Source organism: Festucalex cinctus, chromosome 16 (genome assembly GCF_051991245.1).
Source record: "Festucalex cinctus isolate MCC-2025b chromosome 16, RoL_Fcin_1.0, whole genome shotgun sequence".
Classification (NCBI taxonomy): Eukaryota; Metazoa; Chordata; class Actinopteri; order Syngnathiformes; family Syngnathidae; genus Festucalex; species Festucalex cinctus.
The window spans coordinates 21,703,183-21,723,816 of NC_135426.1; the positions used below are offsets into that span (position 1 = coordinate 21,703,183).

Sequence of the window (20,634 nt, forward strand, 5' to 3'; positions counted from 1 at the left end):
TTGATCCAGAAGGGAGCTACCGAGTCTCCATTCATAACATTCCGACAAAGAAAAGAAAAAAGAAATTGTCAGTTGGACAAAACCCACAAATTACCGTTACAATATTTTGACTTCAACCATTACTGAGCTGTCAGTCGCATCCGTCCGGTTAATATGATTTCTCTATTTTGAGGTTCAGGTAAAATGACAAAATAAAAAGCCCTATCATCAGTACAGTCTTATCAGAGCATTTCTCCCGCTTGGCTGCTAATCTGATTTCTTATTTTCTTGCTGCCCTTGGGCCACCAGTGTGTGAATGGGGTCAAATGAAACCCAATTGGACAAGTTAATCACACAATATTTATGGTTTAACCCACAGGTTGCAGGGGAAACGCTTGCACTTATCAATTCGATCAGTCGGGGTCACCTTCCAAATCCTGATTATATGCCACCAAATTTATTGCCCGCCCACGACACAGTTATGCAGTTGCTGAATCCGGCTTTCATTGATTGGCGGCCTGCGTGTGACAGTCCTGAAAGTAATGCGGACACCGGCTGTGATCAATAAAAAAATGTATGTGCCTAGAACCTAGGAGGCATTCTGTAATGAAATCAATAACTTTGCTTGGCTTGTGGCATTAAGATCATTGGCCAGGCTGTTATTTAGTCATTGTTGTCCTACACCGGCGGCATAACCTGGCGACCATGAGAAATCAATGGGAACACAGCGCAGCTCGCATCCCAATTACTGGCAGGGCTGGCAAGGAATCAATGCAGCTTTTAGCCATTACCACCCCTTGTGGGAAATCACGGGACATTAGTTTTCTTGGGGAATCTGCTGCACAAAAGGAGGACGACCCGTTGCTCCATGGAAAGTCTGCGAACAAATAAGAAATACACCAAGAAGAAGAATATTTTGCTGCCTATTCTTGTGCTCAGTCATGCATCGATCAATCATCTTGGAAGAAAAAAAAAATAAAAAATCTAATATTAGTATTTCATGTAGTTTCTTACTGTGTCGCAATACAAATAAACGCCTCACCTCAAATAAGCAGCATTTTTTTTTTTTCAATCCGGAAGATGGCTGTAATTACCTTTAACATAACATCTGATACCATCATGCATCATTATTGCAATTTATTTCATGGTACTGGTAAATCAGTTCTGTATGATTATCATTATGATACTTAATTTCCAATTATATTTGAATTAATTTGGTGTAGTTTTTTTTTGATAGTTTCATAATATAAATAAGATGAAGCAATTTCTAGAGAAATTGTGTGTGAATGCTGAAATCCTGAATGAAAAAAAAATATATAGAAACGTGGAATCATACTGAATGACGTGGAATATTGAAAGAGTAAAAAAATGTGGATTTGTTATGTGGGAAGTGTGGAATATTGAAAATTGAACGCAATGAGCTCAACATTTTGAATGGAGAATGGGAACAAAGTGTTGAATGTGTCATTGGAAATGAATGAGGAATTTGTGGGTCAAAAAAGTAGAATTATGTCGAATGTGGAAAGATTTTGCTCGGGTGAAATCTAATCAGATTGAAGGCCGAGGTAAACGTTAAATTTTAAACAGGAACAATAGTGAATTTCTAATAGGAACGAGCTGAACATTTTGAATTTCAAATGGGCGTGAAATTTGGAAAGTCTCATTTGAAATGAATGGGGATTTCTGGGGGTGAAAAATGTTGAATTGTGGAAAAACGGTGAAAGTTAGAAATAAGAAAAATAATAGCCCGTGAAGCGTGAACTTTTGGAACATGTTGATGTTGGAATGGTTTGAATTGGTGGAGAAATGTAGAAGTAGTTGAAGGACAAAATAAGGTGCAATAAAACGATCTAGTAATAAAATTTGGCACACTGTGCAGTTTGAATAAATCATGTACTGGACAGGAATTTCTATTTAATTGATTTCATGATTAAGAGTTTGGTTAACCCTTCTGTTTTGGCTAGCAACAATGTGTTCATGTTTTTTTTTTTTTTTTTTTTTTTTGACAGGGATTGGTAAATCCAATCATAATTTAGCTTAAAATGTAGAAGATCATAATCTGGTAAAACAAACTATTCTCTTTCACAGAGACAAATTGACCGTGTTTTTACCAAAATGGTTGATGCTAATTTTGCTCTGGTGCTTGTGATATGATGCTAACGTGCTAGTTGGTGTAAAAAGTTGTACTTGCTTTACCACCATTCAAAAAAAACAAATAAGGAATTCACTACCTTGTGTAATTCTAGTATGAATGATGAGCACAAAAAAAAAGACGACGCAACGGGCATTAATCTGTTTTGTGCGCAACACAAGCCCCCTCTGTTCAAAGCAAAGAGCGCAGGGAAAACGTCAGGCGCCGAATAACTAACATTGATGGCTTGCGTGTCACCTGTTATTAGTCTCACGCTTCCACATGTATCAGCATGTCAGAAATCATGGAAAACACGCCTCGGGCCATATAGACAAACTACCGACATTCTGTTTCTATTTGGCAGCTGACGCTCGCTCACGTCCGACTACAGTCAACGATTCCCCCTCCCAAACTGGCACACGCGCCCGACAAAGTGACGGTGGCGCGCTTGCCGCTGTGTGACTGGCAGGTGTTTTGCAAGCTCTTTTCAAAGCGCCTCACGCTGGCAAGGCACGGGCTCTTTGTTCAAGCGCGGTGCGTTTCAAGCACCTGGCGCCCAAACACTGCGACATGACGCGCGCTTGATTAAAGCGAAATGACAAGAGTTTGAGACAAAAGTGATTCTGACGACCGCGCAGCTCGGGTCGAGCCGCAATCTGGAGAGCGCGTGTCGACTGAGGATTGATGGAAGGAGAGATGAAGACGGCACTAAACGCAACCGTGGAAATCACCAAGGAGAAAATAGCACTTTTGGTTTCGTGAGGAGAATCTGATTTCCCGGCAATTTTGCAAGTCGGTTTACTTTGTGGGTTCGCAATCGTCTCAAATTAATTTATATATTTTTTTTATATTGATTTTTCACCTTGTCACTCCATGGCGTGTCGGACCGAAAGGTCTGCAAGCTATTATAAGCTTAAACCAATGTAACCAAAACGTGTATGGACGTAGTTTTTCTTGATAAACAAATGTAATTTGTTGGTGGGGGAGATCGGACTTAAGAAATTCATAATAAGTTTAATGCTGTCTCACCAGAATTTCGTAGTATAGTGCTCAGTCTTTGCACGTTTCAAACAACAAACATACAGAAAGTCGTCGAGTTACGACGTTACGAGTTACCACGGCGTACCGAATTTACGGTGCCCGTGCCTCGTCCGTAGCAAATTCTTTTTCATTCATTTCCCACAGTAGACACGCCATTTGAAAGTTATTTAAAGTTGTGTTGTTGTTATCTCCAGCAGCAGGCGTCCATCGAGCAGGTTGGCTCGCCATCAGGCGCGTCATATTTCCACGTTTAGCTTTCCATTAGCTCCGCTCTGCCGTTTGTCGGCAATGAATGTCCGTGCGGAAACATGAAATATTGGTTCCGGCATCTTCCGGGTGGCGCAAATATGTTTTTTTTAATTACTGTACTAAGTGAAATCCAACTTACGTCGAAATTCGGTTTACATCGCCAGCGTAGGAACGGAACTCGTCCGTAACTTGAGGACTCCAAGTAACAAAGGCTGGAATTTATTTTACAGGGATAACTGAATTCTGTAACCTGGAAATAGCCAGATTGATATTGCGCTTCACTCAAGGAAGTTCTCTGCAATATTTATTCCATCTGGTACCTCTCCACGTTAATTTGCTCGGGAAAGGCGGGACATTCTGTAAAATAATTCGAGCTGATTGGACGATGCGGTTGTTTTTACCACGGGTGAAAATTTCGTCTTCGTTCTTGTTGAAGGAGAGAAAAAGAACGAACATCTTACCAGCTAGAAATGCACGAAGCGGCTCTCGCTGCTCAACATTCAACAAGGAAACGGTGAATAATTCTGCGAGAACAGAATTAATTGTAGCGTCCATTCGTCCATGTTGGGTTTGTTTGTTAGCCCCTGCGACGGCGCTGGCGTCCTGGTTTCGTCACAGGTGCATATCCCGCCCCCAAACACAATGATTGGTCCGAATCACAAGTGGTTTGGATCGGTGGAAATCAACGGGAGCGGTACAAGATGTCTTCTCCGGAGTTTGTGAACTCACAAATACCGCGAGAATTCATCTTGTGAGAACAAGATTATGAATTCTGCCCCAACATCTAAAATTCTCGACCACCAAAGCAGTTCACTATTTTCATGCAGGTCATTCCGATATTCATTGGAATAATTGACAAATGGACATGAAACCATTTTGATACTTTTTTTTTTTTTTTTTTGGTCCAATATTTCCCCCCCCCAAAAAAGTATTGCATCAGAAGTGCTAGAAGGCATACTAAAACATTCAATAGCTCAAATGTGAGCTTTCAAAGATTTTTCAGCAATTGAAACATGAATAAAAATGTATAAAACCTTGACAAATAAATATTACTCTAGAATGTGTATCAACCAGTGCGTCAGGGACGACCGACATGTTGTGTGTGCACTGTGAATGACATCACCATGTTGACATTTTGGCAAAAGGCTGAGGTTGACAAAAAAGTGACTTAACATTCTTCAGTCAAAATCATCTTGTGTTTGTTGAAAATGGCGATGCTGCCACAACTCTCAGCTCTTCTTGCACAATCAACAACGCAGACGCTGCAAGATCGCTTTCCAGACTCTGCTGGTTGATCATCTGGCTCACTTTTCATGTTGCTTGGCAACACCCACCGGAGGGAGTGGGTCAAGGGTTGACTTGTGTTATGTAACACATTACGGAATTGTCTCATTGCTACTGAAGCCACACGAGTAAGTAGGCTGATCAACTGCACATATTTACTTTTCACCATTGACGCTAATAATCGTCTATCGGCTGCAAATCACTCACAATGCTGGATCTCATGCAAGATGAGGTGTTCATGGCTTTCAGCACCTACGCACTTATTGTTATCCTGAAGATGATGTTTATGGCACCACTGACTACGTTTTACCGCTTCAGGAAAGGGGTAGGTCAATCAGTTGTCTCTTCAGCGACTGTCAAAACATTATTTGAATGCCATGTCCACGTTTTAGTCCTTTGCCACTGAGGAAGATGTTGCCTACAAGTCTGTGGAGGAAAGAAAGAAGCTGCTGAGAACCCACCCAGATGTTGAGCGAGTTCGTAGGTGAGTCAAATTCTGCTGATGCCGCAATTTTATTGACCAAACTTAAACAAAATGGACTGATGGGTTGATTTTTCTTGTCCGCGGCTCATTAAACAAGGACAATTCTGAATGCCCTGCTTCAAGTAACTGTTGATAATGAGTGGTGGGTTCTGAATTTTGTACCTGCAGGGCCTTTAACTCATTTACTCCCAATAACGTATAAATACGTTTTTTGAATGTTCTAAGTGTCCCAAAGACGTATTTATACGTTTTTATTTATTTATTTTTTTAATGCTAGAGCATACAGAAGGCTTTGATGCAGCCTTTCAACTGCAAAGAACGGTTGCAGAAATGGTAGTTATTACACAAACGGCCAGCAGGTGGCAGCAGAGCAAAGGAGATCAACCAGGGCCATCTAGAAAAAAAAAAGCTAAATTACTTAACATTTTTAATAATTTGTGAAAACTGATGAAACTTAGCTCTCTTCTAATGCTAATTGCTGCAAAACGGAAACAGATAGAAACATACTTGTTTTTCCTGATGAAAGAAGAGACTTTGATCTTTCTTTTGATAGGTTCCATGTTTTTATAGCAATTGAACACAATATTCTGTGGGCCTTGCAAAATCAGTCCAAATCCAGTAAAACAGCCGGGAGCGAACGGGATTGCTTCTGTGAAAATGGCGGCGAGTGAATGAGTTTTAAGTGGGCCTTAACTTTAATCCACCTCTTAATACCACGACTATCACATGGTCTCACGCACGGTCGGATGTTATAAAACTCTTGAGCAGTCCACATAAAATAACTGCTGGTTTCCAGTAGTAGATTATTGCCAAGCATTTAATCAACATTGATTGGACTTTCATTATCTTAAGGTCAACTACAAAACATGTGAAGTCATTCAACACCGAGTAAAAAGCCAACAAATTGTTTGAAGGTTTAGAATTACCATACCATCGAAGTTAGTGGATTTTCACTGTTTTTATTGTGTCCATTGTTTGTTTGGTTCAACATATCTTGTTGCTCGCGACAGTAACTTCCATTTTTGTTGACCAGATGTCATCTTAACGACTTGGAGAACGTTGTTCCCTTTGTGCTGGTTGGCTTGTTGTACGCCCTGAGCGGACCGGAACTCCCAGCCGCCCTCCTTCACTTCCGCATCTTTGCCGGTTCTCGGATCTTCCACACCATCTCCTACATCGGCGCTTTTCCTCAGCCCTGCAGGGCTCTATCGTTTCTCGTGGGCGTGGCAGCCACCGTATCCATGGCCTACAACGTCCTCAGTAAAGTTCTCATTCTCTGAAGATGAGAGCAACTGCTCTCACCCATTTTCTGTATTTGGATGTTTACATTAAACTGAAATTCTGCTCCAACATCGACCGTATTTTCCGCACTATAAGGCGCACCTAAAAGCCTTCAATTTTTTTCAGAAGCTGACCATGCGCCTTATAATCCAGTGCGCCTTATATATGGATTAATATTGAGCCGCAACAGGTGTCGCTGTCAATACGCTGTCAGTGACCCTGCACGATCGGCAGAAGATCCCGCCATCTTGGATCGCTGGCTAATACTAATACTTTACCTCAGGGAAAAATAATAAAACAGCTGTTTATTCATTTTGGGAGTGAATGGAGTTGTCAGAAAGCTGGTTTGTAATCTATTAATAAAGTTTGACTGACCTATCCGACTGTTTTGTTGACATTCCCTTTAGCGCAGCACCATCTAATGGATGCATAACGTAACCCCAGCCTCTACTTTAGCGACTTTATATGGAAAAAGTTTTAAAATATGTCATTCATTGAAGGTGCGACTTATAGTGCGGAAAATACGGTAAATATCCTGAAAGCTAACTTAGTAATTCGGTATTTTCGGGCTGGTCGTTTGTTTCTAATGGGTTACTCAAATATTCAGTTGAATAATTTGGCAAATAAACATTTTTTCCTGAAACCATCTTAATTAGCATTATTTGGCCAACGTTTGGACAAAGTCTTGCATCACTAGTGCCAGAGGGTATGGGACTGTAGATCAACCCAGAAATCAAGAGCCTTTCCTTTTAGCCCAGTTCCTTCTTCATTAGCTCAAACTTGATGTAGAATCCACATCACCGTAGAAGCCAATCCACTAAATTCTCGATACGTGAACTGTTCTTGAGGAAGAATCTCATCACTGACCCTGAGCATGCACTCCAACCGATTCCATCTTAGAACCATGGGCTCGGTTTTTGGAGACGCTGATTCTTAATCCCAACCGCTTCACACTTCGCTGCCAAACGGCGTGAGTTGAATGTCGTGGCTTGGTGTGCGGGACGACATACGAACTGAAACTGTACTTGGCGAATGCACAGTACGGGATTTAAAAAAAAAAGAAAAGCTCAATAATTCACTGTAACGCTATGCTCTGCTTGAACATGAACATTTAATTCAAAAACTGAAGGTATTTGGGGAGGAGTAGTCAATCATGGGCAGCTGGGGAGAGATGACTAGTTGAGTGGGAGCAAAGTCAAATCTATCAAAAATCCGGTTGAACCCGTTTCCCCGGTCCTGCTCTCCTGCTAGGGCTTGTCCATCCCCACTTTGGTTATGTGTCCACAACGCTCTGGTGTTATTCTGCTCAAGGCATTTTTCCTGTTGTAGTTACTCTTCATTTCCGGAAATGAAGTCTTGCTTCTTGGTTAATAGTCTTCAATTGAAGGTTTATGGTAGGACAACTATTTAACGTGCCTTATGACCCAGTGTATGTAGCACATACATCTGGTAAGACAATGTCTTCCCACTGTTGACCTCACAGTAGGTCCCAGTCTGTCAAGTGTTTTTTGTTGGCTGGCTCCACCCCCACATTGACCAGGTTAAGGATGACTCATTTCCGTAACCCATTCCACTCTCGACTTGCTGCAACCGACACCACGCACGCAGGTATGCTGATTGACCTCACTGCTGGGCATATTTACCGGAACTTTTGTCAAATCACGCTCAACACTAATCGTCGTTTTCTATCTATCAGTTGTAAAGCCGTAACGATGACGGACCTGATGCGAGATGAAGTGTTCGTGGCTTTCAGCACATACTCACTTATTGTTATCACGAAGTTGATGATCATGGCGCCGATTACTGCTCATTACCGCTTCAGCCGAGGGGTAGGTAAACACCAGCCGTTTCTTCAACAACAGTTCAAATGTGGAACACGATTTTGGGGTGTATGTCCACGTTTTAGGCTTTTGCCAATGAGGAAGATGTGGGTCATAAGCCAACTGAGGAGAGAAAGAAGATGCTGAGAACCCACCCAGACGTTGAGCGGGTTTGCAGGTGATAAGACTGCCATTTAATTTGCTACATTGCTTTGCTTTGCTTTGTCTTGTCTGTGGATAACTAAGCAAGGTCCTTTCGAGCGCTCTGTACCAAGTAATTGACTGTAGATGGTTCTCGTTATTTGGTAGACCTACACAAAGTAATCTCTTAACTCATTTACTCCCAATAACGTATAAATACGTTTTTTTAATGTTCTAAGTGTCCCAAAGACGTATTTATACGTTTTTTATTTTTTTTTATTTTTTTATGCTAGCGCATACAGAAGGCTTTGATGCAGCCTTTCAACTGCAAAGAACGGTTGCAGAAATGGTAGTTATTACACAAACGGCCAGCAGGTGGCAGCAGAGCAAAGGAGATCAACCAGGGCCATCTAGAAAAAAAGCTAAATTACTTAAAATTTTTAATAGATTTGTGAAAACTGATGAAACTTAGCTCTCTTCTAATGCTAATTGCTGCAAAACGGAAACAGATAGAAACATGCTTGTTTTTCCTGATGAAAGAAGAGACTTTGATCTTTCTTTTGATAGGTTCCATGTTTTTATAGCAACTGAACACAATATTCTGTGGGCCTTGCAAAATCAGTCCAAATCCAGTAAAACAGCCGGGAGCGAACGGGATTGCTTCTGTGAAAATGGCGGCGAGTGAATGAGTTTTAAGTGGGCCTTAACTTTAATCCACCTCTTAATACCACGACTATCACATGGTCTCACGCACGGTCGGATGTTATAAAACTCTTGAGCAGTCCACATAAAATAACTGCTGGTTTCCAGAAGTAGATTATTGCCAAGCATTTAATCAACATTGATTGGACTTTCATTATCTTAAGGTCAACTACAAAACATGTGAAGTCATTCAACACCGAGTAAAAAGCCAACAAATTGTTTGAAGGTTTAGAATTGCCATACCATCGAAGTTAGTGGATTTTCACTGTTTTTATTGTGTCCATCGTTTGTTTGGTTCAACATATCTTGTTGCTCGCTACAGTAACTTCCATTTTTGTTGACCAGATGTCATCTTAATGACTTGGAGAACGTTGTTCCCTTTGTGCTGGTTGGCTTGTTGTACGCCCTGAGCGGACCGGAACTCCCAGCCGCCCTCCTTCACTTCCGCATCTTTGCCGGTTCTCGGATCTTCCACACCATCTCCTACATCGGCGCTTTTCCTCAGCCCTGCAGGGCTCTATCGTTTCTCGTGGGCGTGGCAGCCACCGTATCCATGGCCTACAACGTCCTCAGTAAAGTTCTCATTCTCTGAAGATGAGAGCTACTGCTCTCACCCGTTTTCTGTATTTGGATGTTTACATTTAACTGAAATTCTGCTCCAACATATAACTTATTAATACAATTTATAATCCAGTGCGCCTTATATATGGATTAATATTGAGCCGCAACAGGTGTCGCTGTTAATACGCTATCAGTGACCCTGCACGATCGGCAGAAGATCCCGCCATCTTGGATCGCTGGCTAATACTAATACTTTACCTCAGGGAAAAATAATAAAACAGCTGTTTACTCATTTTGGGAGTGAATGGAGTTGTCAGAAAGCTTGTTTGTAATCTATTAATAAAGTTTGACTGACCTATCCGACTGTTTTGTTGACATTCCCTTTAGCGCAGCACCATCTAATGGATGCATAACGTAACCCCAGCCTCTACTTTAGCGACTTTATATGGAAAAAGTTTTAAAATATGTCATTCATTGAAGGTGCGACTTATAGTGCGGAAAATACGGTAAATATCCTGAAAGCTAACTTAGTAATTCGGTATTTTCGGGCTGGTCGTTTGTTTGTAATGGGCTACTCAAATATTCAGTTGAATAATTTGGCAAATAAACATTTTTTCCTGAAACCATCTTAATTAGCATTATTTGGCCAACGTTTGGACAAAGTCTTGCATCACTAGTGCCAGAGGGTATGGGACTGTAGATCAACCCAGAAATCAAGAGCCTTTCCTTTTAGCCCAGTTCCTTCTTCATTAGCTCAAACTTGATGTAGAATCCACATCACCGTAGAAGCCAATCCACTAAATTCTCGATACGTGAACTGTTCTTGAGGAAGAATCTCATCACTGACCCTGAGCATGCACTCCAACCGATTCCATCTTAGAACCATGGGCTCGGTTTTTGGAGACGCTGATTCTTAATCCCAACCGCTTCACACTTCGCTGCCAAACGGCGTGAGTTGAATGTCGTGGCTTGGTGTGCGGGACGACATACGAACTGAAACTGTACTTGGCGAATGCACAGTACGGGATTTAAAAAAAAAAGAAAAGCTCAATAATTCACTGTAACGCTATGCTCTGCTTGAACATGAACATTTAATTCAAAAACTGAAGGTATTTGGGGAGGAGTAGTCAATCATGGGCAGCTGGGGAGAGATGACTAGTTGAGTGGGAGCAAAGTCAAATCTATCAAAAATCCGGTTGAACCCGTTTCCCCGGTCCTGCTCTCCTGCTAGGGCTTGTCCATCCCCACTTTGGTTATGTGTCCACAACGCTCTGGTGTTATTCTGCTCAAGGCATTTTTCCTGTTGTAGTTACTCTTCATTTCCGGAAATGAAGTCTTGCTTCTTGGTTAATAGTCTTCAATTGAAGGTTTATGGTAGGACAAATATTTAACGTGCCTTATGACCCAGTGTATGTAGTACATACATCTGGTAAGACGATGTCTTCCCACTGTTGACCTCACAGTAGGTCCCAGTCTGTCAAGTGTTTTTTGTTGGCTGGCTCCACCCCCACATTGACCAGGTTAAGGATGACTCATTTCCGTAACCCATTCCACTCTCGACTTGCTGCAACCGACAATCAGGTATGCTGATTGACCTCACTGCTGGCATATTTACCGGAACTTTTGTCAAATCACGCTCAACACTAATCGTCGTTTTCTATCTATCAGTTGTAAAGCCGTAACGATGACGGACCTGATGCGAGATGAAGTGTTCGTGGCTTTCAGCACATACTCACTTATTGTTATCACGAAGTTGATGATCATGGCGCCGATTACTGCTCATTACCGCTTCAGCCGAGGGGTAGGTAAACACCAGCCGTTTCTTCAACAACAGTTCAAATGTGGAACACGATTTTGGGGTGTATGTCCACGTTTTAGGCTTTTGCCAATGAGGAAGATGTGGGTCATAAGCCAACTGAGGAGAGAAAGAAGATGCTGAGAACCCACCCAGACGTTGAGCGGGTTCGCAGGTGATAAGACTGACATTTAATTTGCTACATTGCTTTGCTTTGTCTTGTCTGTGGATAACTAAGCAAGGTCCTTTCGAGCGCTCTGTACCAAGTAATTGACTGTAGATGGTTCTCGTTATTTGGTAGACCTACACAAAGTAATCTCTTAACTCATTTGCTCCCAATAACGTGTAAATACGTTTAAAAAAAAAATGTTTTAAGTGTCCCAAAGACGTATTTATACGTTTTTTTTTTATTTTTTTTTTTTTATGCTAGAGCATACAGAAGGCTTTGATGCAGCCTCTCAACTGCAAAGAACGGTTGCAGAAATGGTAGTTATTACACAAACGGCCAGCAGGTGGCAGCAAAGCAAAGGAGATCAACCAGGGCCAGCTAGAAAAAAAAGCTAAATTAGTTAGAATTTTAATAGATTTGTGAAAACTGATGAAACTTAGCTCTCTTCTAATGCTAATTGCTGCAAAACGGAAACAGATAGAAACATACTTTTTTTTTTCCTGATGAAAGAAGAGACTTTAATCTTTCTTTTGGTAGGTTCCATGCTTTTATAGCAATCAAACAATATTCTGTGGGCCTTGCAAAATCAGTCAAAATCCAGTAAAACAGCCGGGAGCGAACGGGATTGCGAAATGTGAAAATGGCGGCGAGTGAATGAGTTAATAAGATCTTGTATTATCAATGGATAATTTAAGAATGAACTAGAAAGATCTCTTGCGCATCATTTCATTGAAGTATGTTTTTTGTTTGTTTGCCAGATGTCACCTGAATGACTTGGAGAATGACGACGAATTGTATAACTCAGGTTTACAGTTTCCAGAATCGTAGGTTCTTCAGTTAGCCAAACCTGCGACCAATTGAAATGTAAATCATTTGGGTTGCAGTGTTCAGAATGGCTCTCACATGAGTAACGGGCAGAATTATTTATTTAGAATGGTCCAGCCTTGCGTAATATTCGTACCGTACTTTGATCACTGGCAGTAAAGGGCGCCTCCCAGCACATTCCACTGGAAGGCTTCCAGGCTATCGTGTCGATCTGATCTTTGGACACATGTTTGCTTTTCATGTCTGTGTGGGGAGAGAGAAAAAATAAAAAAATAAAACATCTTGTATTTAAATTAGTAATGATTTTGGTGTTTGTTACCTCACTTGGCTCGGCCCCAACAAGTCTGACCAGTAATTGATGTTATTTACATATAAACAGATAAGACACTTTTAGTCAGCTAGCTTGACAACTTTTAGCCACCAGTCTTCCTTCACCAAAGACATTTGCATTTTTTTTGCCCGTTTATTTAAAATTCAAATATGTTTCCCCCTTTTTTTTTTTTTTCGTGGTTTGACGATGTAGGCGTGAACACAGTAATTAACTTCCATTCTAAAAATAAAAGAATGAAAAAGAATGGCCAGTGAATTCCAAACTGCACATTTACCGCCGCTGATCGGTATTTACCGCTGTGTCTTAAAAGTAAATTACACTTTACAACTGCAGGGGGAGCCGGGGAGTTATCGATTGTACTTTAATGCTTACTTATAAAGCAAAAGTCAGTCGGCTGAATATTAAAAGCAGTGGAAGAAATGTTATCCGGGTCTGATTTGTTGACTGTTGTTTGCAGGCTAGAGCTTTTTAATTTTCTTTTATCAACTATTATGTTAATTGGAAGTTTGTAAAAACGGATTTGTGAAATTAAATATAAGCTCAGTGCGAGATGGTCACTTTCTTCACATCAAGTACATTATTCATCCTCTGGAGATCATAATGAACCCTAAGACAGACTCCCATTAAGTTGCGTGAACTATTTTTATATATTACTATTCATTATTTTTAGCCCCGCTGCACAATGAGAGATGCAGTGGAACGTGACTGGACTTGACCTTTGGAAAAAAAAAAAAAAAGACAGCTGGTGACTGAGCACCACATGTACCGACGCATTCCAACGCAAAAACTTTGTAATTTTTTTTTTTTTTTTTTTTTTAATTGAACCATAAAAACATGGAGCGATTGTCAAGGAAGAAGCATTCAGTTAGAACTATAATAATTTACATTCTACCCAAGGTATATTTATCAGAAAAATATCAAATACAATAACGAATAGGTTTCCGTTGTGGTCCCAAAAATAAATGTGCATTTCTTTTATCGGGATGACCTTCGTAGGCAAACATTTTTAAGTGTTACCTGTCATCGAGTGACAGGTGATGAAGAAGCATTAGAATGTGTAGAACTCAAGGTAGCATCATGTTTTCGCACTTCGGCAAGACATGACATGAGTATTTATTCAAATCTTTATTCCTTTTAAAATACTTTAAAAGTGTAAGATACAGTTTAAAAAAAAAAAAGATAGAAAAAAATGATGCAATTGTCTTTACATTACTTTTATCTGCTGCCCTGTTTAATTTTAGCATTATTACCTACATGAAAGCAGTCAAATTTTGAAAAAATGTTTACCGTGATGATCAGATATGAAAAACATGCATGAATTATGTTTTTTGTTGTGTTATTCTTTGTGTTAAGGCAGCAGAACCTCCGTTAAAATCATACTGTAACATGCCCATATTTATAAAATAAAAAGTATTACTTAAATATATCACATTGTTTCTGCTGCACAGTTGATTATCACAATCGATTTTGTCACCAATTAAATTTACACTTTGCCACAGTTTCTATCAATGGTGGAATCACGCGTGTTCTGTATAAATATTAATTGTCTCGGGTGATTATTCCCATGTAATTATCCCTCTTCAATGTGTGGGGAAAATGAACGTTTCACTTTATCTGCATTTTTATTATTATAGGCTATATTAAAATACACATAATCTCATTATTAGTTCCTGTGTGTGACTGAAACTGATAAAAAAAAATAAATAATAATCACATTTTCATTTGCCAAGTAATTCAGGACATATTTGTAATAATGTGCTACAAACTGATAAGACAAACAATGGATAAAGCTTATGAGCAGACTTTTTTTTTTTTTTAAAAACATATATTTGAAAAAAACAAAAATAAAAATCTCCATTCTATATTGTTCTGTGTTTCAACACTGCACATCTGCATCCAGGCTGTGAGGATTCAAAAGTGTTTCTCCTTGCCACTAGAGGGAAGCATTTTAAAAGTCAACCGGGTTGTTTCCTCATTAGGAATCATTTATGGACCAGGTGCAGCTCATAAAAGTGCCTCAGCTCAAGCAATTAACTTCCTTAGCTTTGCGGCGAACATTCCTCTGCATATCCCCACGACGCTGCTTTTCTTTCATTTCAAACACCCCCGCTGAATGTCACATATTTAACACTGGCCGCGTTAATTGACACGCATGAGCACAACTCCGTTTTTTAGCGCCATTCGCATTTGCTTAATAGAATGTTTGGTGGTGGTGGGGGGGGGGCGCTTGTTTTGATACAGTGTGTCAGCCGCTGATATGATGAATGCTTCTCGCTGCACATGAAGGTGACTGGCGTCAATCCAGAGCAGTGAAACCCATGGGTGGGCACCGCAAATAGTGGGATGAAATTACCATGAAGGCTGCTTTGGGCGGCTGCTTGTCTGCATTGTGTCCTGTTTCTGTATAAGTAGAGGAGCCCCCCCACACCTATTTTTTTTTTTTTTTTTTTTTACGGGAGCTCATTTGTTCGGGACCCTTGGCCCTTCAGGGTCTCTCATTCCTCAGACAAGCCAAGCATTGCACAGCTTGGGAGAAGAGGAGGGGAGTAATAACCCAACACCGTCTTTAACTAACAACCATGGACACACCCAGTATTTAGTCATGCTGAGTCTGCCTGCAAAAATAACTACTAGCATCATGTGTATGGATGGAGCCCGAGACATGACTTGGGGGATTAAAAAAAAACTAACAAAATGCTACATTGTACACCCAAAACAATAACTTCTGTCCTGTCTAGTAACAGTTTGACTCACAGACAGACTACAACTTATATATACAGAGCCCCAGACATGACATCGGGGAAAGAAATCATGTGCGCTTGAAATGCTAACTCACACGCACCAAAAAAACGGCAAAATACAAACTAAACAACAAGGAGTATTTTCGTCAACAATTCTTCAAAACTTAGACCAGGTACGTCCTATCAGCTGTTTATCGCCAGTTCAAGTTTAATCTCAAACTAAATATCACGACTAAACTGAATTACATGTGTATTTAAACAAACCATACAAACCGTCTTGCGCTAGCTTGACGCTAACACACCATATAAAATGTCATAAACAGGCTTTCAGCAATTATATTTGAACACAAACAGACAGGAAATATAAAAATACATACAGGAAGTTGTGACTGTCTTCTTTGTATGTATATATGTATTTATATGTTATACTGCCCCCTGGTGGATAGGGTTGCCAACTGTCCTGTATTAGCCGAGACGCGTATTTTGGGCTAAATTGTTATGTCCCATAAAAATAATTCTCAATTCTTACACGAAATGCAGCAAACGGCATCTTTGCCATTTTTGGACCACGGCTGCTCCCGTAGGTTGACAAGTGACAAGGAAGTTGCTCGTAGCCAATGAAATGAGTCGTTGGGTTTGACGTTATGTGGAGATCTTGCAAGGTAAGAGAGGCAACTCGAGAGAGAGTGAGACACTTCCTGGTTTCGTCACAACTTCATGTCGCCTACAACTCTAAACGGCGATCTTAATACGTCGACTGCAAACGTATCGGGGCGAGCAATACAAGAAAGTACTATTTATGAACAAATACTGCGAGAATTTAGCTTGCTGGAGAGTTTTGCAATCAGTACTTAACACAGCAAACCGCACTCTACAGGTCCTAGATCAGCTAAAAACGGCAATGTCACTAAGCACGCCAACTGTCAGCCAATCACAGGCATCAGGCATCGTCATGTGCATTTGTTGTAGCGGTTTATGCTGCGTAAGTGGCTAGAAAATAATAATAATAATAATAATAATGTGTAGTGTTGTCCGGTCGGCTAGGAAGAGAGAATTGATAAACTTGTCAGAAAGAAAAGCAAAGTCTCCATGGAAAAAGTAAATTTGGTGAGTCATTTTTCATTCCTTTTTTTACGCACCTGTTTTTTTTTTTAGGTAAAGAGGCAAATTGTGGTTTCTTTGAGGTTACATAATGATGGCCTGTAGTAAGAATTAAAGGGAATGTACAAACGTTGTGCATTTCGAATCACCATAGCACCGTGCCGTGCACCTGTCCCTTATTTCGGGATCAGAAAGTTGGCAAACCAACTGGTGGATAAGGCACATTACAGTCAGGAAGTCAATGAAACTTGTCGTCAACATTCACGGTTACACGTTCGCCAAGCACAAGCCACCTTCTGTGTACAGCCTGAGAGGGAACATTTACACCAAAAAACGTGCATTTGAAACCAGCTAATTAGGCAGACTTTGGCCAGGCACACATTCAGTTTTGATACTGTGTCATAAATTCTATATTTCATGTATGACAGCCTGATTAGACGCCGTGTGCATTTGAAAATGTCACATCACTATGTCTGTTCTCTTTCTTTTGTGTCTGCGCTTCATTAACTGCCGTCCGCACGCAAAAGGATCTGCCACGTGTTTTCTTTTTTCGTTCCGCTTTTTAACCGCGTGGCTGCTTAATTAGATACAACTTCAAAGTGACGCTCCGCGCGGAGATGAAGCAGATATTTATATCTTACAGCGGCACCTGGAGGTCCTGGAAATGCAATGAGAAGATAGCAGGTACGAGTAACTGGAATGGGAATCAATTGGGTGCCATCGGGTGGACATTTTGAGGCCACAAAATCTTTTATTTACTTCCCTCGCATTGGTGGAAAGACAAAGTTAATTTTATTGCGATGGTTTGATAGTCATTTATTTATTTTTAAATGTGCATTTTTTTTTTTTTGCCATATCTTAGCTTAGCCTTTAATTTAGCTTAATGCTAGAACATAATTCAAAACGGCTAACAAACAGTATCTGTTATTTTAAAATTCATAATAATGCTAATCCACCAGTAAAGAAAAACATTTTAATCTACACAAAGCAGAGACAATGCTCGTGAATAGCATTTCCATTGTGCAGTATATGGAAATCTGCTTTTTGCTCTGCAGTTTTCATACATACAAAAGACGGCGTAAACACTCCCTCCTTATGCATCACCTCCCAACTTTCACGTCCGTGAATGCATACGCACGAGTTTGAAAAGCCGCCATTCTGCACACCTAAATTGACCGAATAGCAGAATTTTTACAAAATGGAATACAATTGACCACGCGGACCCGACATGTTGCGGTCATCTGCACGTCTGCAACTTGCAACTTTTCGACTTCTCTGCGAGCGGCTATACAATGAATGAATGGCGGCGTTGAACTTTTTGTTGACTTTGCTAAATACGCTGAGGTATCAAAAAGTATATTTAAACATTTGATATTTAAATGCAAGATTGACTGCTTCTTTAAAAAAAAGAAAATGATGGGTATGGCATAAATGCTAATTAGACCGCATGATTATTATTAGGGATGGGCGAGTACCGATACCAGGTATCAGCATCGGGCCGATACCAGCCTTTTTTCAAGTACTCGAGTATTCGTGACGCAGACGAGTACAAGCGAGCGATGACGTTAAGTGAGTCCTCCTTGCCTGTAAGTGGCGCTAGCCTGCAGCAGTTTTTCACCAAAACGTCACTGGTTTGGAAATACTTCAAAATTATGAATCTTAAACTAAAAGAGCATTTTTGTGTTTTATTTTTTATTTTAGTATCGGTCTGAAAAAAAACGTGGTATCGAACATCCCCAATTATTATGTGTAGATTTATTGTTTGTTGGCGTGACTTATTCAAAACTGTGAACAAACAAACTAGTGTTTTGTTTTGTTTTTTTTAAAATTGCAAACTCCCCTCTTAACTTTGACCAAGAATTAAAAAGGGCCTTAATCAGCTATAGTAAAGTTGCGATAAAAACTCCTAATCCACTGTAATTGTATAACCTCCCTTAACCTTCTGAGCTTGACCCCTTTGCTGTGTTTTTTTTTTTTTTTTTTTTTTGCATTTTCAATGCCACCTTCCATATTATGCAGGCCTCGAAAATGTTCTTGTTAATAAAACTGCTCAGCCCAGCATCATTTGCATTTGCATTGTAAAAAGTCCGACTCTCTTAATAAGAAATATCAAAAGGCCAGGCGGGTCACACAAACAAATATATATACACAGTTTAATCTGTGGCGACCCTCGCAGCCAGCTGACTCGTCTTCATATGTTTCAATCAGCGGCTGAGCATGGCTGGGGTCAGCAGATTGCTTATGCTGATCCCGGTGATTGGAGTGCAGGTGATTACCATAAGCAATTTAAATTTTATTGATTTAACCTCTTGAGTGCAGTAATTGAAAAGCGAGGTCTCTCGTTTCCGAGCCACACCCCCACCGCCCCCCCCCACAACTCTCTTTCCAAGTATTTTTCCAGCTCACTGTTTGTCCCGTCTTTTCGTCGTCCTTTTTTGTTCCGTCTGACGAAGTCAATCAGTCCGCAGCTCGCCTTTGGTGACGGCGGCGCTGTTCAATTAACAAGACGGCCTGGATAATTTACAGTCTCGCCGCCATCGCGGGGGTAGCAGAGGTCGCGCCGAACGTCCGTCCCGTGTTTTCTCCCTTTTTATAAGAATAATTTTCTGATAATTCTCCCCCTGAATAGACCGCCATTAGTAATCACCGTCGCTAACACAAAAGGCCAATTTCTTACTTAATTACAATTTTTATTTTAGATAACAAGGACAGCCTAATTGTAAATTAGCGAGCGGGATTGACAAAAAATGATATTGGCGTTTGTTCATTAAAATATTCCCGAATGTGCGCCGTATCTTCTTCATTATACCGAGCCATAATGGAGGACTAGATTCCGTCGTCAGATCAATTAATAAATGTAGAAAACTTCACCTGGGAGAGACACTTGTGCGTTCTCCATTTTTCATCAAGCGCCCCCCCCATTCCTCACAGGGGATCACAATTTCTTGTTTTAATATTTTAGTGCTCTAACTTAAGCTTCCGAATTCTCTCCAGGTAGGACCACTAGATCATCTTGACATTTCAAAGTACTGAAACCTTTGGAGTAAAGCGATTTTTATTAAAATCTATTAACATAATTTATGCTTGTCAGGCGCCCCCCTCCTCAGTGGGCTAAAGAGAGGCTCAGCCGCCATATTTCACCCTCCGGTCTCCTCAGATGGCGAAGCAAAGTGGCCGGGACACGTTTGACGCGGTCGTGATGATTACGACGAGGGAGCGGCTGCACAATATCCGGGTACATCGCTCACTTCCTGTTTCAACAGGAAGTAAAACACAAGAAGCTGGATTAGGACTGCCGTGAGGTGAATAATTTAGTTTAATAAAGTAACAATGGCAATCACAAGGAAATATAAATTGGATAGTGGACAGCTATTCTTGATGTTCAACATTTTCAGGCAGGCAAAAATTGTACTCAAGAGTATTGCTACTTTAGAATAATAGTACTACTTTCAATATCACTTTTTTTCCAGACTACTCATGAATATTCACAACAATTACTTTTGATACATGCAATTTAAATCCACACCATGACAGATAATTGTGAAAAATATTAATTATTAATTATAATAAGTAAATAAATATTCATTCATTTTGAGTTAATTTAAAGTTTATTTAACGCCACTATTTTTTTTTAAATACACTATTTATTAATCCCGCCCCTTATTTGGAAAGCATGTACTGGAGGAATTCAAGCCACAATGCAGCAGACACATCCACGTCAAAAAGTAATAAATGTAATAATAATTCATGTATTTGTGGAGACTGGCAAGTTATATTTTACAATTAAAAAAAAAAAAGTGCAGAATTTCACCAGTTCATGTTAAAGATAACTTTTAATATGAAAAGAAAAATGCAGTGATCTGCCACCGTCTTACAAATGCAATTATGCCATCTAGTGGCAGAAAAATGTCCTCACCACAAATCAATAACTTTTTTTTTTTACAGTATAGTACATCTTTTTTTTTTTTTTATTTTAACAATTTTATAAATTATTATGAA

At 40.1% G+C, this 20,634-nt stretch overlaps 3 protein-coding genes across 4 annotated transcripts; all 3 read left to right on the plus strand.

Moving 5' to 3' along the window:
- Nucleotides 1–4,794: 4,794 nt before the first annotated feature.
- On the plus strand, nt 4,795–7,092 carry mgst1.2 (microsomal glutathione S-transferase 1.2). The gene is made up of 3 exons (XM_077500215.1): nt 4,795–5,009; nt 5,077–5,168; nt 6,202–7,092. Exons 1-3 carry the CDS (start codon nt 4,893–4,895, stop codon nt 6,446–6,448), a joined length of 456 nt encoding a protein of 151 aa, XP_077356341.1. The 5' UTR covers nt 4,795–4,892; the 3' UTR covers nt 6,449–7,092.
- Nucleotides 7,093–7,599: 507 nt separating this feature from the next.
- On the plus strand, nt 7,600–10,031 carry LOC144003704 (microsomal glutathione S-transferase 1-like). Its single transcript, XM_077500214.1, has 4 exons — nt 7,600–8,057; nt 8,146–8,278; nt 8,356–8,447; nt 9,458–10,031. The coding sequence occupies exons 2-4, from the start codon at nt 8,162–8,164 to the stop codon at nt 9,702–9,704; spliced, it is 456 nt and encodes a 151-aa protein (XP_077356340.1). The 5' UTR covers nt 7,600–8,057; nt 8,146–8,161; the 3' UTR covers nt 9,705–10,031.
- A 151-nt stretch (nt 10,032–10,182) lies between these two features.
- Nucleotides 10,183–20,088, plus strand: LOC144003706 (microsomal glutathione S-transferase 1-like). Of its 2 annotated transcripts, XM_077500216.1 has the most exons (4): nt 10,183–11,254; nt 11,342–11,474; nt 11,552–11,643; nt 19,727–20,088. In XM_077500216.1, exons 2-4 carry the CDS (start codon nt 11,358–11,360, stop codon nt 19,833–19,835), a joined length of 318 nt encoding a protein of 105 aa, XP_077356342.1. In that variant the 5' UTR covers nt 10,183–11,254; nt 11,342–11,357; the 3' UTR covers nt 19,836–20,088. The 2 variants fall into 2 exon arrangements, with proteins under 2 accessions (XP_077356342.1, XP_077356343.1); XM_077500217.1 differs by lacking the exons at nt 10,183–11,254; nt 19,727–20,088 and adding an exon at nt 12,396–12,758 and having other exon boundaries at nt 11,264–11,474.
- Nucleotides 20,089–20,634: the final 546 nt, after the last annotated feature.

Coding starts and splice junctions, on each gene's coding strand:
- mgst1.2 (XM_077500215.1), top strand. CDS start 4,893: ATGCTGGATCTCATGCAAGATGAGGTGTTCATGGCTTTCAGCACCTAC. Junction 5,010..5,076: donor TTTACCGCTTCAGGAAAGGG/GTAGGTCAATCA, acceptor TCCACGTTTTAG/TCCTTTGCCACTGAGGAAGA. Junction 5,169..6,201: donor GATGTTGAGCGAGTTCGTAG/GTGAGTCAAATT, acceptor TTTGTTGACCAG/ATGTCATCTTAACGACTTGG.
- LOC144003704 (XM_077500214.1), top strand. CDS start 8,162: ATGACGGACCTGATGCGAGATGAAGTGTTCGTGGCTTTCAGCACATAC. Junction 8,279..8,355: donor ATTACCGCTTCAGCCGAGGG/GTAGGTAAACAC, acceptor TCCACGTTTTAG/GCTTTTGCCAATGAGGAAGA. Junction 8,448..9,457: donor GACGTTGAGCGGGTTTGCAG/GTGATAAGACTG, acceptor TTTGTTGACCAG/ATGTCATCTTAATGACTTGG.
- LOC144003706 (XM_077500216.1), top strand. CDS start 11,358: ATGACGGACCTGATGCGAGATGAAGTGTTCGTGGCTTTCAGCACATAC. Junction 11,475..11,551: donor ATTACCGCTTCAGCCGAGGG/GTAGGTAAACAC, acceptor TCCACGTTTTAG/GCTTTTGCCAATGAGGAAGA. Junction 11,644..19,726: donor GACGTTGAGCGGGTTCGCAG/GTGATAAGACTG, acceptor TATGCTTGTCAG/GCGCCCCCCTCCTCAGTGGG.